General features: G+C 38.0%; 1 protein-coding gene across 1 annotated transcript; it reads left to right on the top strand.

Annotated features, from left to right (window-relative positions):
* Positions 1 to 5,044: 5,044 nt before the first annotated feature.
* Positions 5,045 to 7,113, top strand: LOC111894838 (CBL-interacting serine/threonine-protein kinase 24). Its single transcript, XM_042897256.1, is given in 7 exon segments — positions 5,045 to 5,242; positions 5,961 to 6,021; positions 6,127 to 6,322; positions 6,438 to 6,509; positions 6,584 to 6,647; positions 6,737 to 6,862; positions 6,961 to 7,113. Coding segments are annotated over 7 exon segments (870 nt in total).
* The last annotated feature ends 10,625 nt before the right edge of the window (positions 7,114 to 17,738 follow it).

The following is a 17,738-nucleotide window of genomic DNA, read 5'->3' as shown; positions in this document are numbered from 1 at the left end:
GAGTAAAGTGTTGCTATCTCTTGTCAATCGTTTACTATATTTCTTTTGTATGTTTTGACTTCCAGAATAATTTTTGTTTGGTATAACATATTATTCAAACCTCCACAGTCGGTCATATGTTGGAAGTAGATATGAATCAAGACTGTCATGTTTGGTTGTAGAGGTCTTGCACAAGGCTACAACAATCATGAGTGCTCATAAGTTCTGAGCATTGGACTCAACCCACGCTCACTGGAATCACTTCATGGAATTCTATCTCGAGTGATCGTGAGACGGTAATATCATATAAGTCTTCAAACCTAGAGATATGATTTGTTACTTACAAGTTGGTTATGCATTGGCTGTACGAAACCGCATTGGTAACTCGATGTTATAAAACGTACTTTTGTGTGTAATTCAATAAGTGGTAGAACAAACATATGAGTGGAAGTTTATCTGTTCCTTCTTGGATTAGAAGCTGGTATCTGGGCCCCTCGATGATTTTGTTTTGACCCATGTACCGGGCCCGGTCAGAACTAAGTTGATGTGTTCAATTAAGTTCTATGTCAAACAAATCGGAAATCGGGAAACAAATGCTGGACAATAAGCAAGACAATGTTCCATGTATTTGTCCGGCTGATATCTAGAACAGAGGATTATATGTTCAGTTATCTTAAATGGCGTACCATCATCTTCTCAGTTTCGAGAGACCTTGAAAGAGCTACGATTGCCGGTCGGTTCCTGAAGTACTAGAGATATAGTTATTAGACTTATCCAAGTGGGAGACTGTTGGATAAGGTGTCTAAGTCCATAACTATTTCGGGCTTGTACTTGACCCGACCCGGCATGGTCCATTTGGGTTGCATGGCACCATGCAATTGGATAGACTAAATGAGAGAAATAACACTTGGAGATTATTAATATATTATAAGTTCTAATATATTAATAATATTATTTAATTAGTTGATCAAAGAACTAATTTGGAATTAATTAAGTGATCAAAGGATAACTAATTAAACATATGGGTTGGTTATGTAAATCATCCATATCTTGTATAGTGGGCTAAAAGGCTCCATGGATTATCAAGTTGGGTTCTACCCATAGGATGCTCCATGGGAGTTACAAACCCATGGGTTATGGAAATGAAGAGTCATGACACATTAGGGTTTACATGGTGTAACCCTAGATGTGTCAACACTATATAAAGATCCTATTCTCCACCAAAATCGGTTAGACATGAGAAACTAGAGGGCTTGGCCGATTTTGAGAAGTGTGTATTATCTCAAGAGTCTTTCCAAGAGCATTTGGTGTTGTGTGAAGCATTTGAGGCATCACACTTGGGGTGTTAGGCTCACAAGGTTTCAAGGAACACAAGCAACGACAAGGTAAGTTATTCTATCTATGATTCAAGTTAAAATTGTTCCCCATGTATGCTAGATAGGAATATAACCTTGGAATTCAACTTTGCATGATAATTAGACAAACATAGATCCAAGGTTATTAGGGTTGCATGTACACTTAGGAAGTGTTAGAATGCTCAAAACCCATCACTTGTTAGCTTCTCCATCTTGTCGGTCTCCTTGATTGGAAAAAAGTGTGCGGATTTGGTTAATCGATCGACGATCACCCAAATATTATCATAACCACTCGATGTCTTGGGTAACTTGGTTATGAAATCGATTGTAATTCGCTCCCACTTCCATTCAGGGATTTAAGGTTGTTGTAATAAACCTGAAGGTTTCTGGTACTCTACCTTAACTTTGGCGCATGTAAGGCACTTGCCCACAAAGGTAGCGATTTCGGGCTTCATGCTAGGCCACAAGTATATTTTCTTATGGTCCAAATACATCTTGTCTGAACTTGGGTGGATGGAGTATCGGGTTTAGTGTCGTTCATTCATAACCACATCTCTGTAACCACCGAACTTCGTTGTCCAGATCCGGTTCATGAAATAATAGATTCCATCATCCCTGACTTCGAAGTTCTTATCCATTCCTCTAAGGGTTTCACCTGCCATGTTTTCGAGTTTCAAGGTTTCAATTTGAGCTTCCTTAATCTACGTGGACAAATGCGAATGGATTGTCATGGTCAACGACTTTACCTGGCATGCTGATTATTCTTTTCTACTAAGGGTGTCAACTACTACGTTTGCTTTACCAGGGTGATAAAGAATTTCACACTCGTAATCGCTCAGTAGCTCTACCCATCGCCGTTGTCTCATTTTCAGCTCTTTCTGATCGAAGATGTGCTGGAGAGTTTTATGGTCCGTGAATATTGTGCATTTCGTGCCATATAAGTAATGTCTCTAGATCTTCAGAGCAAACACCACTGCTCCTATCTCAAGGTCATGTGTTGTATCGTTGACTTCATGTGTCTTTAGCTGTCTTGAGGTATATGATATAACCTTTCCTATATGCATAAGAACACATCCAACCCCTTGATTATAAGCATCAGAGTACACTACGAAATCCTCTGTCCCTTCAGGGAGAGACAGGATCAGTGCATTACACAACGCTCGCTTCAGCATTTGGAATGCTATTTCTTGCTTTTCTCCCCAGCTAAAGGTTACATACTTTTGGGTCAGGGTAGTAAGAGGCTTAGCTATTCGAGAGAAATTTTGAATGAATCTGCGATAATAGATAGCAAGACCTAAGAATTGAAGGATTTCTATAGGTGTTTTGAGTGCTGACCAGTTTTCAATTGCCTTTATTTTGGAAGGGTCGACATGTATTCCTTCCGAATTAACCACGTGACCTAGGAAATGTACCTTCCTCATCCAAAATTCACACTTTGAAAACTTCGCATAGAGCTTCTCTGATCTAAGAGCTTGTAATATTTGACGAAGATGTTGGCCATGTTCCTCTTTGGTTTTTGAGTAGATAAGGATGTCATTAATGAAGACTATAACGAATTTGTCCAGGAATGGACAACACACTCTGTTCATTAGGTCCATGAACACTGCAGGTGCATTCGTCAATCTGAATGGAATCACTATAAACTTGTAATGACCATAACGAGTTCTGAATGTGGTTTTGGGAACGACTTCCTCCAAAATCCATAACTGGTGATACCCGAATCTTAAGTCTATCTTCGAGAAGTAGTTCGCACCTTGATGTTGGTCGAACAGATCGTCAATGCGAGGTAGAGGGTATCAATTCATGATGGTATGTTTCTTCAGCTCACGGTAGTCTATTCACATGCAGAATGATCCATCCTTCTTCTTTACGAACAAAACCGGTGCTCCCCAGGGTGAGAAGATTGGTCTTATGAAACCTTTGTTTAGGAGTTCGTTAAGTTGGCTGGATAATTCCTCCATATCAGAAGGCGCAAGATGATAGGGGGATTTGGCTTCAAGGGTAGCTCCAAGGACTAAGTCGATTCGGAATTCGACTTCTCCTTCGGGAGGCACCCTTGGAAGATCATCGGGAAATACATCGGGAAAGTTGCAGACTTCTGGAATGCTCACGATGTCTTTTACTTCTTGCTTTTTGTCTACCACGTGAGCTAAGAATGCATAGTACTCCTTAAGAAGGTATTTATGTGCCTTGATGCAAGAAATGATCTGAAGGTTCATTCCGGGTTTGTCGCCGTAAATAATAAGAGTTTCATTAGTTTGAAAGTTCAAGCGAATAGCTCTTTCATAACACAGGATGTCGGCATGGTTGGGGCACAACCAATCCATACCTATTATGACGTCAAAACTTTTGATAGAGACCGGCATAAGGTCTATTGGGAAAGACAAGTCATTTAAGGTAAGGGTACATCCTATGTATATATCATTGATGGATTCGGATTTCCCGTTAGCCATTTCTACTGTGAAAGTTTCATTTAGTGGTTGGGAGTTTTGATTTAGTAGATGTTTAAAATTATGGCTCTCAAAGCTCCTCTCAACACCACAATAAAAAAGAATGCATGCATAAGTATAGTTGAGAATGAACGTACCTTTGACCACTGCAGGGTCTGCCACTGCTTCGTCGTGACCCAGTGCTAAAAGTCTCCCAACACCACCGGCATTTCCAGCTTTAGGACAATCTCTCTTGAAATGCCCCACATCACCTCATTGGTAGCATGCTTGACCTACTCCAGCTGCAGGTACTCGGTTAAGTGGTTGAGGTGGTGTTCTACAGAATCGGGCAGTATGTCCTTTCCTGTTGCAGTTACGGCACTGCATTTCTTGGCAATTTCTGGTGTGGTAAAAATTGTACTTGTTGGATTTTGGGAGGCTACCAGCATAGGGCTTAGTTGGTGCTAGGTTGTTAGGGGCAACAGCAGGTATGGTAGCAGGTACAGTAGTGGCATGCACTACTAGAAAAACAGCCTTTTACGACGTGCAATCAATGACACGCACCGATAGAGGACACACATTTGTGCGTGCCCTAAAAATTGATGTCACTTTTCCAAAATATGAAGCATAGAGGTCACGCATTTATGTGAGCCCTAAAATTAGTGTCCAACAAAAAAAATTAAAAACACGAAGGGCACCTACTATAAAAAAGTGCGTCGTGTAGAACTGTGGTTTTATAATTTTTTCATCAACGTGCGTTCTTTAATTTTTTAATTGCCAAGGGGGGAATGAAATACCAAAAAAATTCAAAACACCTCCTGATACTCTTCTTCTTCTTCGTATGTTGTGAAATCCTCTTCGATTAAAAGAAACCCTAAAAGCATTGTGTGGGTTCTTAAGGCTGAACCAGCGCCTCTCGATCTCATTTCACCATTTGTAGTTCCATTACAGAGTTCATAACTATGAACATGTGCTGAACAACAATCAGTGTGCTATATTTCATGGCTGCTAGCCCTAACCCTAACACTAGCCCCCAAATTCTAATTTCATTGAACTTTCCTAGACAAAGACTTCAAGCCTCTCAAAAAGCTCGTAAATCAGGTATCTTCTCTACCATCTAGCAACGTCCATAGTTCAGATAATTCAAAGAAGAAATTGACCAATTTCCTGCGTCTGTTCTTAGCCCTAGTTTTCATAGCTGAGATCAATATCTTAGCCAGACTCGACTTAATTAAGAACCCTGATTTTGTCAACTCTTGGGCTGAATCGTTCCTACAGTTCATGAACTCCACTTTTTCATCACTCTCCCTTGATCCCGTTGATGATGTTGCCTTAGCAGATTTATCTATCCTCGTGGTGGATGTTTCACGTTCTGTTGGGGGGAAAGATGTGAGGAGTGGTTGGAGAGAGAAGACTTTGCAGTTTATTCTAGAGATTTTCATAAAGAACCAGTACTTATCTCTGGTCGTGAGGAGGATTGTATTTCTACTGTGATTAGCATTATTTATGTGTTTCAATGATTACATGTATCATAGTTCTTTGATTGCATGTTTCTATTGTTGTTCCTTTTCATACGATTCAAGTATGCGATCTTCCTGTGATGACATGACATGAATGATAATTCAAAAGGTGCTTTCATGAAGGATTGGAATTCATTTTCTGTTGGATGCATGTTTAGCCTTTAAAAGAAGAAGAAGAAGGTTGATGCTTCATTTGGGTTACATAAAGAGGAAGGGACTGCTACTGTTCTTCTGTCATTGGAGTCAGCTCACTACTTCCCTAGGAATGAGATCTCTATGGCACGAGGGTAGGTAAGCACACTTTGAGATAAGCCATCAAAAACTCAGATTACAAAGATGCGTGATTCATTTCTTGCTTATAATTTGCATAAATTGTAATTGTAACAATGTATCATCATGTTTCATACATGATGATACATTATCATCATGCAAGTAAACAAATTTATGCAACAAATGCTTTTAGGTTTTATGAATAGAAGAATATAAGAGTGTGAGGCCTAAAATAAGGCTGAATAAGAAGTCACCAAGAATATACTAGAAAACGCTGCAATTAACTAGAAGTCTAGACAAAGTGAATTATCTATCCATTTGCCATCTTTTGTTCTTGGAGTATTTACAATTATTCTTTAAAGTATCCATTTGCTAATAGTATGTAATTTATTTAAGTTGACTTGTAGATTAAGAGAGAGATCTCCATTATGAAGATAGTGAGAGATCCCAATATTGTGAAACTGCATGAGATATAATTGAAATCATGAAATACATTTTAATTACTATCTCAACAAATACATATCATTTTATGATTTCTAATTTTCTTTAATGACATGATCCTTTCCTTCTGTTAGGTTTTGTCAAGCCATACAAAGATATATATAATACTGGAATTTGTCACTGGAGGGGAGCTTTTTGACATAATTGTAAGCTCTACTTTTTGATAAAAGTACTTTTTGACAGAATTGTAAGCCAGAGGATACTTTCAACAACTTATTGATGCAGTTGCCCATTGCCATTCCAAGGGTGTCTACCATAGGGATTTAAAGGTAAGAGACACAAACTTTTAACATTTAAGAATAATCAGATCATTTGTGGTGTGAGGATTTATATTAAATGTTTTATTTACTACTAAGAGTGTTTCTTCATTCTTGTAATATATTGCCTGAAAATCTCCTTCTTGATTCCAAATAAAGGCTAAAGGTTTCAGATTTTGGACTCAGTGCACTCCCATAATAAGTAAGCTTACAATTATTTTCCAAATCTTTTCACAGTGTTTATACTTTATATTTCTTCTCTAATACAAAACCATTTTCCAGGGTGTTAAGCTTTTATATACCCCTGGTGGAACCCCAAATTACATCGCACCAAAGGTTCACCAAAACAACATCAATTTTTTTATCAACAATTCTCTTCTAATTTCTCTTCTTTGACCAAGACTTTTACCATGGTTGAAATTTAGGTTTTAAGAAAATGCGGATATGATGGTGGGGCTGTTGATATCTAGTCATGTGGAGTTATCATGTATGTCCTGTTGACCGGATATCTTCCATTCGAGGATTTAGATCTTCCAACTTTGTATAAAAAGGTTAAATATCAAAGACTTTTATCATCTATAAATTCATCATTATTTTGTAAAATGGATTTAAATTTAATTTTTAAGAAGATCTGCAACTACTCACTCAGGTCAGTGTTGCAGAGTTTTCATATCCTTTCTGGTTTCCTTCTGGTGCGAAGTCATTACTAGACAAGATTCTAGATCCCAACCCTCAAACTGTGTGTATATGTAATAACATTGTACTTTCAAAGTATTGTGTGTCATTAACATGCGCGTTGTAAGGTTATGAGACGCGCATGCGTATCGTCTTCCTTTATGACGTGGCCTTCCTTGATACGCATTCCGTGTCGTAAAAGCGCGTCATCTCTCGTTATGACATGACCTTTCTTGACGCGCATTTGTGCGTCGTAAAAGGTTGTTTTTCTAGTAGTGATGGACTGCCACTATTTATTGCTTCTTTGAAGGTTCCAGAGGAGATTTGCCCTTCCTTTTGTTCCAACCTTTGTTGTTGATGTTGTTGTTAATATTCTCCTTAGGTTATTCTGGAGCAATAACCACAGACTTTTGACGATTTTCGTGGTCAAGAAGTGACTGTGCCTGTTCCTTGGCACTGTCAAAGGTAACAGGCCTAGATGCAATGACACTTGCCTGTATCTGGGGCGACAGTCCCCAAATATACCTTTTAATCTTTTTGCTCTCAAGAGCAACCATTTCTGGACACAAAATCGCCAAGTCACAGACGCGATTCGTGTAAGTTGTTATGCTTGCACAGGCCATGGTAAGACCCGAGAGTTCTTCCTCTAGTTTTTGAATTTACCCTCGCGGACAGTATTTCCACATCAACATGGTTTTTAAGTTCTCCCAGCTTATAGTATTAGCCACTATCAAAGTCAGTGACTTAACATGGCCATTCCACCATGTTAGGGCTCTATCTGAAAAAGTACAGACAACAAATTTAACTTTGCTACCCTTTGGACAGGAGCAAATTTCAAAGATTGCTTCTGTCTTCTCAATCCACTGCCTTAAAACCATCACTCCTCCAGTTCCATTAAAGGTCCTGGGTTTGGCATTCGAGAAGTCTTTATAAGTGCACTCTCGCGAGTGCTCATGACCCTCAACAGGGTTAGAAGGATGTGCACCAGCTCCCGACCCACTAGCACCAGGAGTATTTGTAACGCCCGGGTTTCAGGGCTAAGCATTTTTGTCAATGTAATAGTCTAGGTCAACTCTTGTAACTCTTTTTGAAGTAATAAAGATAAAATATTTGAGTTTTATGTGAATTATATGTGTTTATTATTTAATTATAAATGTATAATTTATAAAGAATAAAAATGTGCGTCAAAATTAAAGTGTGAGATAATCCCGATATCTCTACATAATGTTGTAGAATATGTATCAAGGTTTCCGTGCATATAAGGAACGCCGAAATCCGAGTTATAACGAAGAAGTTATGACCCATCGAAGTTTCACGACAGAACCGGCACGATACCGGGAAGCGTGAATAGTGAATTTACGATAGAGCGACATTTAGCCTTAGTGATCTAAACGAAAGTCGTACAATATGTTAAACTAAGAACATCGATAAAAAGAACGCCCAAATCTGACTTCGTATGAAGAAGTTATGAGATTTTAAACAGACCAATCCTGTCCCGGCTTGTTAAAAATATAACTTTAAAAATAAAGTCAAAATTAGCCGACGGAGTCTAAACGAAGTCTAAACGAAAAGAACTACCCCACTCATGGTCTGGAGTTGGCAGCGGTAGTTTATGCCTTAAAGATATGGAGGCATTACCTCTATGGCACGAAGTGCAAGCTCTTAACTAATCATAAGAGTCTCCAGTATCTCTTTAATCAGAAGGAGTTGAACATGAGGCAACGACGCTGGCTAGAACTTCTCAAGGACTACGACTGTGAGATACTTTACCACCCAGGTAAAGCAAATATTGTTGCTGATGCTCTCAGTCGGAAAGTCAATTTGGAAAGGAAAAGGCCAAGAGCGTTAAGAATTGAAGTCGTCTCGACGATTGTGGAAAGTATCAGGAAAGCTCAAGAAGAAGCTTTAGAGAAAAATGACCGAAAGGAAGAACGTTTGGGAAGAACGTTAGTGTTTGGTACAAACAGTCAAGGACTGAAGGTATTCCAAGATCGAATTTGGGTACCTAAGACGGGAGGAATAAGAGATCTTCTGATGGAAGAAGCACACAAGACCATGTACTCGATTCATCCCGGTAGCACTAAAATGTATAGGGACCTAAAACCCTACTACTGGTGGCCGACGATGAAGCTCGATGTTGCGAAGTATGTGGCCGAGTGCGTAACATGTGCGAGGGTTAAGGCACAACATCAGAAACCGTATGGGAGTTTGGAACCTTGACCTGTACCCATGGGTAAATGGGAAGACATCACCATGGATTTTGTGACTAAACTGCCCAGGACGAAGAACGGTCACGTCATGATTTGGGTAGTCGTGGATCGTTTCACCAAGAGTGCACACTTCATAGCAGCCAACGAGAAGTGGTCTATGGATAAGCTCGCAAATGCTTACGTGAAGGAAATTGTAAGACTTCACGGTGTCCCTCTTACGATTGTATCAGATCGTGATAGTCGTTTCACGTCAAGGTTTTGGAGGAGTCTACAAGAGGAGTTAGGTACAAAGTTGTGTTTGAGTACTGCTTATCATCCGCAAACTGATGGTCAGAGCGAAAGAACGATTCAGACGCTGGAAGATATGCTGAGAGCATGTACCCTCGAATTCCAAGGGAATTGGGACGAGCACTTACCTCTGGTAGAATTTTCCTACAACAATAGTTTTCACTCCAGCATCAAGATGGCTCCTTATCAAGCCTTGTATGGGCAGAAGTGTCGTACGCCGTCTTGTTGGCTTGAAGCCGGAGAGAAGCAGTTTATGGGCCCCGAGATAGTCCATGAGACTGCTGAGAAGTTGAAGATGATTAGGGAAAGGATGTTAGCAGCCCAGGATCGTCAGAAGAGCTATGCTGACAAGAAAAGACGATCGATAACTTTCGACGTTGCGGATTCCGTTTTGCTTAAAGTCTCACCGTGGAAGGGACTTATACGATTTGGGAAACGAGGAAAGTTGAGTCCAAGGTTTATTGGACCGTTCAAAGTTCTTCAGAAGATAAGGAACCAAGCTTACAAGCTGGAATTGCCCGAAGAACTCAATGGTATTCATAACACCTTCCATGTGTGTTATTTGAGGAAATTCACGGGAGATGTTCCCGACATAATTCCAATCTCAGAGTTAAGGATGGATGAAAATAAAAGGTTGATCAAAGAGCCTGAGGCAATTGTTGACCGTAAGACTAAGAAGTTACGACGCAAGATGGTCGACTAGGTGCTAGTCCGATGGAAACATTCGAATGGGCCGAATCTCACTTGGGAAACAGAGGATGACATGATGAGTCGATATCCACATCTGTTTGCTGACGCATGATTCCGGGACGGAATCATCCTAAGGGGGAGAGAATTGTAACGCTCGGGTTTCAGGGCTAAGCATTTTTGTCAATGTAATAGTCTAGGTCAACTCTTGTAACTCTTTTTGAAGTAATAAAGATGAAATATTTGAGTATTATGTGAATTATATGTGTTTATTATTTAATTATAAATGTATAATTAATAAAGAATAAAAATGAGTGTCAAAATTAAAGTGTGAGATAATCCCGATATCTCTACATAAAGTTGTAGAATATGTCTCAAGGTTTCCGTGCATATAAGGAACGCCGAAATCCGAGTAATAACGAAGAAGTTATGACCCGTTGAAGTTTCACGACAGAACCGGCACGATACCGGGAAGCGTGAATAGTGAATTTACGATAGAGCGAGATTTAGCCTTAGTGATCTAAACGAAAGTCGTAGAATATGTTAAACTAAGAACATCGATAAAAAGAACGCCCAAATCTAACTTCGTATGAAGAAGTTATGAGATTTTAAACAGACCAATCCTGTCCCGGCTTGTTAAAAATATAACTTTAAAAATAAAGTCAAAATTAGCCGACGGAGTCTAAACGAAAGTTGTAGAGTACGTCTTCACCTACGCGTGGATATAAAGAACGTCAAAAACGGAGTTCGTATGAACGAGTTACAAATTATAATAGCATATTTACGTATTAAAATAAAGTATAAATCATGTATACATACACATATATATACATATGTATATATCATTAGAAAGGTATCGACGATGCGGTCATTATAAGACTAATGTTGAGTTCTTTCGACATTAGTTTAGTACAAATATCATTAAATCCATTTATAATAGTATTATAGAGGGGTGTTTAGTTGTTTATATAACTAAAAGGTCATTAAGTAATTATGGAGGGTAGTTTTTGAAAATTCAATTAGTATAAATAAGAGCCTTGGACTCTCATATTTCTTGCACCATTCTCTTGATTCAAGAGTCTTTCTCTCCTTATCCCCCGAGCATTTCGGTCCCTCGTGATTCGACTTCTCTTTCTGTAGCTTAGTATAGTAAGGTGAGCGCTGAAGCGCTGCACAAATCTTTCTTAGAAAGATTCAACGACGAAGTTCTGCCCCTGCAGAGCCCGACTCCTAGCTAAAACCCCCTTGTAAGTAAGTTATGCTTACCTTATTTTAATATAGCTTATATTGAAAATTAGTATTTTTATTATGAACTTATAATAAATATTTGAGCTATTATTATAACTTATATAAGTGTCGTGATAATATTTTTTTTAACTACTCGCGGTACGGGGAATCTGGTTTAAAGGGCCGCATAGGGTTGTTGGATTTCAGAAGTGCTATATGCCAAAATGGTCCTGCCCTCCGGTGTTTTATGTCTGCCCCTGTCTGTACATAGTGGTTGGAAAATATTGTTTAACGCTTATATAATAATAATAATACTAAGACTAATAGTTGGTCACGGTAAATATTAGACTACAATTTAGCGATAATAATGCTAGGTTTCGTCGAAGGAAAATAGAATCGTTAGAAGCAAGCGCTGCCCGATTTTGGAATCATCACCTTAACAAGTGAGTGCATAGTTACCTTCAACTTACACATAGATATGAAGTATTTTATATAAATTACGTGCTATGTGTGCATATTATCTGAATACTTGCTATCTATGCTAGATGAACGTTGTTATACATGTTTTCAATGATTTAAACTGTATATGTATTTTATATCTACGAAAATGTTGGGCTAAAACATGGGTAGATGCAATAGGTGATGTGTGATAAAATGATGAGAGGCCTCGTTGTTGATGTTGTTGATTCTGTCATCTAGCGGAGTATGGATGACGACCACGGACTCTTCTAGACAGTCCAGTGGAACACTAGCAGGCTCGCAACCTGTAGGTGTTTGTGAACGATATGTTCACCGGTGTACTCCATCCCCCACATGGTTGCCTTTAGGACATTTATTGCTGAGGAATCCCCTTAGCAGTAGTGTCCGTCCCGATGATGATCCTTAGGCTAGGTCCCTTATGATAGGTGTTTAGGGACGTAAAGTGAGGATAACGGGAACGGGTAATCGGGTTATTGTTGATCGATTAAATTAATAAACATATTTATTGTGGGTTGAAAACCCTATGTGCTCACCAGGCTCCCAAGCCTGACCCACTCAGTTTTATGTATTACAGGTAGTGGCGCATGAGCATATGTGTGATGTTTTGGACGAGGGATTACGGATATAGGCCTGTAGATATGAAATAATGTAGTAAGGCATATATTGTACTGTTTATGCTTTTGATCTGTACGAACATCACATCCCGAGTCTTTTAATGAAATACATTTCTATGGAAATGCTTTTGATAAATCTTTATCATATTTTTGTTTTGGGACAAATTCCGCAACACTTTCATTTAAAATGTAACTCTGATTTTTACACAAAGCATAAACAAACCGGTCTTTTCTGGCCGTGATTTTGGGGATGTCATAGTATTGATATGAGACATGGCAGCCACTACAGCTGCTATGACTGCTGCTTGAAACATAACAACATCAAATTGAGGAGGTGGTGGTGGAGGTGGCGTCGGTGCTTCATTTTCATTGTTACGTCTTGGATTTCTACGAGGAGGCATCTTTTTCTATAAAAGTCAATAGATAAAAAGATAGTGAGATATCAAGAATGAATATGAATTTGGTATCTCTGAACTTAAACACATAATTCAACAAGAATCTTGTAAAGAATTTGAAGAGATGTCCACTGCAAGTGCAACTTGCAACAGGATAATATAAAATGGAGTGGTTATTTTTCAAAGAGTATGAAAATACATGTCGATTGTATTGGTATATTAAGTATATGTAATATGGATACTTGACCCTAAAGCGGGTCTTCAATATACCACAATATTTCGAAAGCATCGACATTAAACCGACCTACCAAAAACAAAATTTTTGCAGTCGTATTGAAAAAGGCATGAAAAATAACATTGGAACATATCTGTAATCCAAAACTTTGGAATGGGATGTTTATGAAAATTGTAATAACTCTTGTTGAAGTAAAGTGCTTATTATTTTATTGATACTTGGTTTTGTACATATCATGAAAAGTAGTCTATACATTCAATATATTAAACTAGAAGTAGAAGTAGTTTAAACACTACTTGCAGCGGTTGCTACGACGGTTGATGGGTCCTGCTTCATCCTTCGTCTTCTAGCGCCTTTCTTGTGTAGCTTGATGCTCTCTCAACTCCCTTATCTCGGATTGAGTAGCATTAAGTTTCCTTTGAAGGGTTTCAGTATGATGTTGGGTGTCGTCTTGCATTTTATCAAGACGAAGGATATCTGCAGTGTTAGCCTGCACAATCGTATTCACTTGTAGGATTTGATTGATCGAAATCCTTGATTGATCGAATTGTCGGGCTATTCAATTGACAGTAATTGGAAGAGCTCTATCAGTTGTTCCTCCTCTAGAGACGTTATAGAAACCTCTTGCCATTCCGTAAGGAGGGCGTTGGTCGTCTTGCCGACTCCAATGGTTTATATATTGGCCCCACTCGGGTATGGGTTCTACTTCATCTTTTCTTAGGAGACGTACCCCAGGGTTGCAGACTCGTGGCTCTGTATCCGTACCACTTGACTCGTTGTCCTCAAATGGTTCTTCATCTGAGTCTTCTTCTGGATCCTCTTCCGGATCCTCCGGTACCCATCCTTCATTGCCATGATTTGGAAAATAAGGGTCCCCTGGTGGTTGATATCCTGCCATTGTGTCTGTACGAGAATAAGGTCATGAGAAATGCCTGAAACACTAAAGCATATCGATGTTTAAAATATTCTTATAGTATTTTATGTTATGTTCTAGATTTTCTTCTATAGTTGGTAAGTTTTAGACATATGACAACACTATTATCACTCCCAAACACATGTTGGTCATATCTAAATTCAATATAGTTGATCAGACTATCTTAATTCTAGATATGATTACATAACTGCCCGGGTTTGACTGTAATGTTCAACATCAAAATACTTTTAAGATCTTATGACTACGTACTTGTAGGTATGAGTGTTAGTATACTTCTTTTAAAAATACTTAGAATTCTTAAAAAGTATACTTGTAGTTAGAGCTCATGGCCCGAATGTATTTAAATTTTGTATATCCTTTATGGATTGATATACTGAGTTCACTATAAACAATGCTCTGATACCAATCTGCCACACCCCCAAACCAGACGGCGGAAACGTCCGGGGGTGGAGGACTTCATTTGTTGTATCACAACACATGCATCATAGTAATCAAAGTACATACAACCATTGTATTTAAAAGTATAAGTATTTACATGTGTTCAATCATTGTATATTGAAACCAAAATAGTAATACAAAAGAAGAAGATATGACTCATAATAGCTCCATCTTCTCCAAAAGCTCGGGGAGTACCTGTTATTATTTCCCTGAGAATACAAGTAATTGGAAAAGAGAGTATCAACAATAAGTTGACTGAGTACATAAGTCTTTATGTTTGAAAGGGTGTCTTTGTATCTTGAATATGAAAATTGTTCCAGAAAATCCCATATTTTTTGTTGTATATGAAAAGTAGTTATATTCCCATAAAACCGTTCTATTTTGTAAACCAATGTTCTGTATTTGTAAAACTTGTAACTGAGAGTGTGCCTGGCTTCACCAGCTGCTATTGAAAACTGTAATATACCATTGTACTTTGTATTTTGTAAACTGGTACTTTGAAGATGTACTTACGTTTAGTTGTTTATACAATAACGTGTTGCTAATATCTTTTTAATGAGTTATTATAACCATACTAAGACATGATCGCCATAAACAAACGCTTCGTGGGCATTTAAACTGTTGATAACAATTGCCACTCATTGGCGTGTATGCCTGACTATGGCTACCAGCCTGAGTGCAAGGTTGTCAATCTCGATATAGATCTACACACAACTTGTTTCGATCTCCTAACTGGAGACTCCAGTTATAATGTCAGAACTTTACCTTGGTTGTCTAAATGAATTAAACAACTTGAATTGAATGTCTCATAAAAAGCTTATAAACGTTACATGTATATTAGTCATGAAAACCCAATCATTCTGAATTAAATGAATGACAGTATGTTCTTAAATTAGTATTTCGAACATGTATTTGACATTTGTAATCCCTTGATTTGTTTTGAATCAAAACTCTTGTTTCTTGTAAAACTGTGTATTCTAGTATACTTGAATCATGAATTGTTATTTTATGTATCATAAATTATACCTATTATAATTTATATGTACTTTATGAATTTGTATTTAACTATTTTTGCATGTAATCCTTTGCTCAACATGTTACAAAGGGTAATTAAACTGATGAAATAACTTTTATATTAATATACATATACAATTTTATATATATATATATATGTAAAATTTAAACAACATTCGGACAAATAACCAGTACCATAAGTCCACATCCAAACAAGGAAAAGGACCTAGAATGAGTTATTAGTTCTAAGCCTTTTAAATCTTATTTATATTAACATATATATATATATATATATATATATATATATATATATATATATATATATATATATATATATACAAATATGATTTTTTTGGGAAAAATATAATTTTATAAAAGAATTCAATATTTGAAGTATTTTTTATGCTTTAAAATCTTTCTATCGTGATTTGAAATCATTTATTTGTAACACAAAGTTCTTGTGTTATACTTGTATTTCCCCCATTAAAATAGTAGAAAGCATGAAAATACGGGGGTATGGACTCACTTGTTAGATAGGGATTTGGGCAGCATTTCATTTCCCGGAAAGGAGTTTATTTGATGAGAAACCGGCTCAAATTGGGAAGAGTTTCGACTGGAGATAGGTTAACTTCTCTGGAATCTCGGGGCTTCGAGGCTTGATTAGGTTTGAGACTTGATACCGGGGCTTTAGGGGTTGTATATAAGTTTGTGGATGTGAAAAATATGAAAATGTGTGAAATTTGGGGTGAAAAGTGTAAGATTTTAGAAGCCCTCGCATGCCTTATATAGTCCGAAGCCTCGGATCCTAGGCTATGCGAGGTTGTGCGATGCTGCCACGTGTTTGGACAGGTGGCGAAGGAAGGAGTCAGCAGCACATGCGTCGGTCATGCGAAGGGTACACGGGGCAATGCTTCGGACATGGTGGCTTCTGAGTAGATCGAACTTCGGTCCAATGGGGAGGTGCCACGAGGGTCCAAGGGGTGTCCGAGGAGTGTCTCCTGCGAGGGTGTCGGCTGCTTATTGGACCTGGCTGCAGTCCAATCAGATGGTGACATGGAGAACTTCAGTCCTATCAGGAGGTGACACATGGAGGCTCGCATGCGAGGTTGACGTGGCAGAAGGATGACCATGCGATCTTTCTCGGTTTTTGAGCCAAAAACATCTAAAACTCATAACTTTTGCATACGAACTCCGTTTTTGACGTTCTTTATATGCACGCATAGGTAAAGTTTTACTCTACGACTTTCGTTTAGACTTCGTTGGCTAATTTTGATATTATTTTTAATATTATTATTTTAACAGACCAGGACACGAAAATCCATTGAAAATTAATAACTTCTTCATCCGACGTCCGTTTTTGTCTGTCTTTTACGATTTATGGCTGAAATCAATATTTCTTACTGAAATTGGTAATGAAATCAATGCTCTCATATATTGGTTTTAGAAGTAGCTAACACCATGGATGTGGGTCGATTCGTTTTAGTTCAAATGGAGTCATGGACCCGGTTACATACAAGAACATGGAGTATAATGGATGTTGGTTTAGGTTATTGTATTGTTGCAACAGTAGCTTAACCCGATCTGCTTGTGGCTGCTGTTGAGGGTAATTCTGTTTTTGGATTCAGTGCCATGGAAGTCGAGGTTTGCACTTTCTTTTTCCATGAATATAGCTTCTTTTTGCAATTTTGATCCTGAACTGTGTTGTGATTTTGTAGACTTTGGTTAGGTTATAAGTTACATGTGTTGGTGATAGTGTGTCACACCCCGAAACCGGCGGCGGAAACGTTCCGGGGCAGAGGACGTCATGCGTAGTATCACAACCATTGTACATAGTAAGCATAGTAAACACAACCATTACATTACAATAATAATATTTACATTTGTTTAAAAGTAAAGATGATACTTCTATACGCTCCGCCTTCTCCAAAAGTAAGCGAGATACCTGTCTAACGTGAACCTGAGAATACAAGCGGTTTGAAAACATATCAGCATAAAGCTAGTGAGTTCATAAGCATGATTTTTGTAATGAAAACTGGTCACTGAAATAATGAAATTCCCATATTTCCTATCATGTTTGTTGGTTCCAATATGATAACTTCATTCTGTTTAAAAACCCTACTTACCACCAGTAAGTATAGTAGTTTTATTACTAAAAATAAAACCATAGAAGAAAGAAATCCCGTAAACCAGGTTATTATATACATATTGTGAGTCGTATAACCTTATTAAT

This window comes from Lactuca sativa, chromosome 1, assembly GCF_002870075.4.
Source record: "Lactuca sativa cultivar Salinas chromosome 1, Lsat_Salinas_v11, whole genome shotgun sequence".
Taxonomy (NCBI): Eukaryota; Viridiplantae; Streptophyta; class Magnoliopsida; order Asterales; family Asteraceae; genus Lactuca; species Lactuca sativa.
Note: the sequence above shows the minus strand (reverse complement) of the source record. Positions and strands in the feature narration are given on the sequence as shown.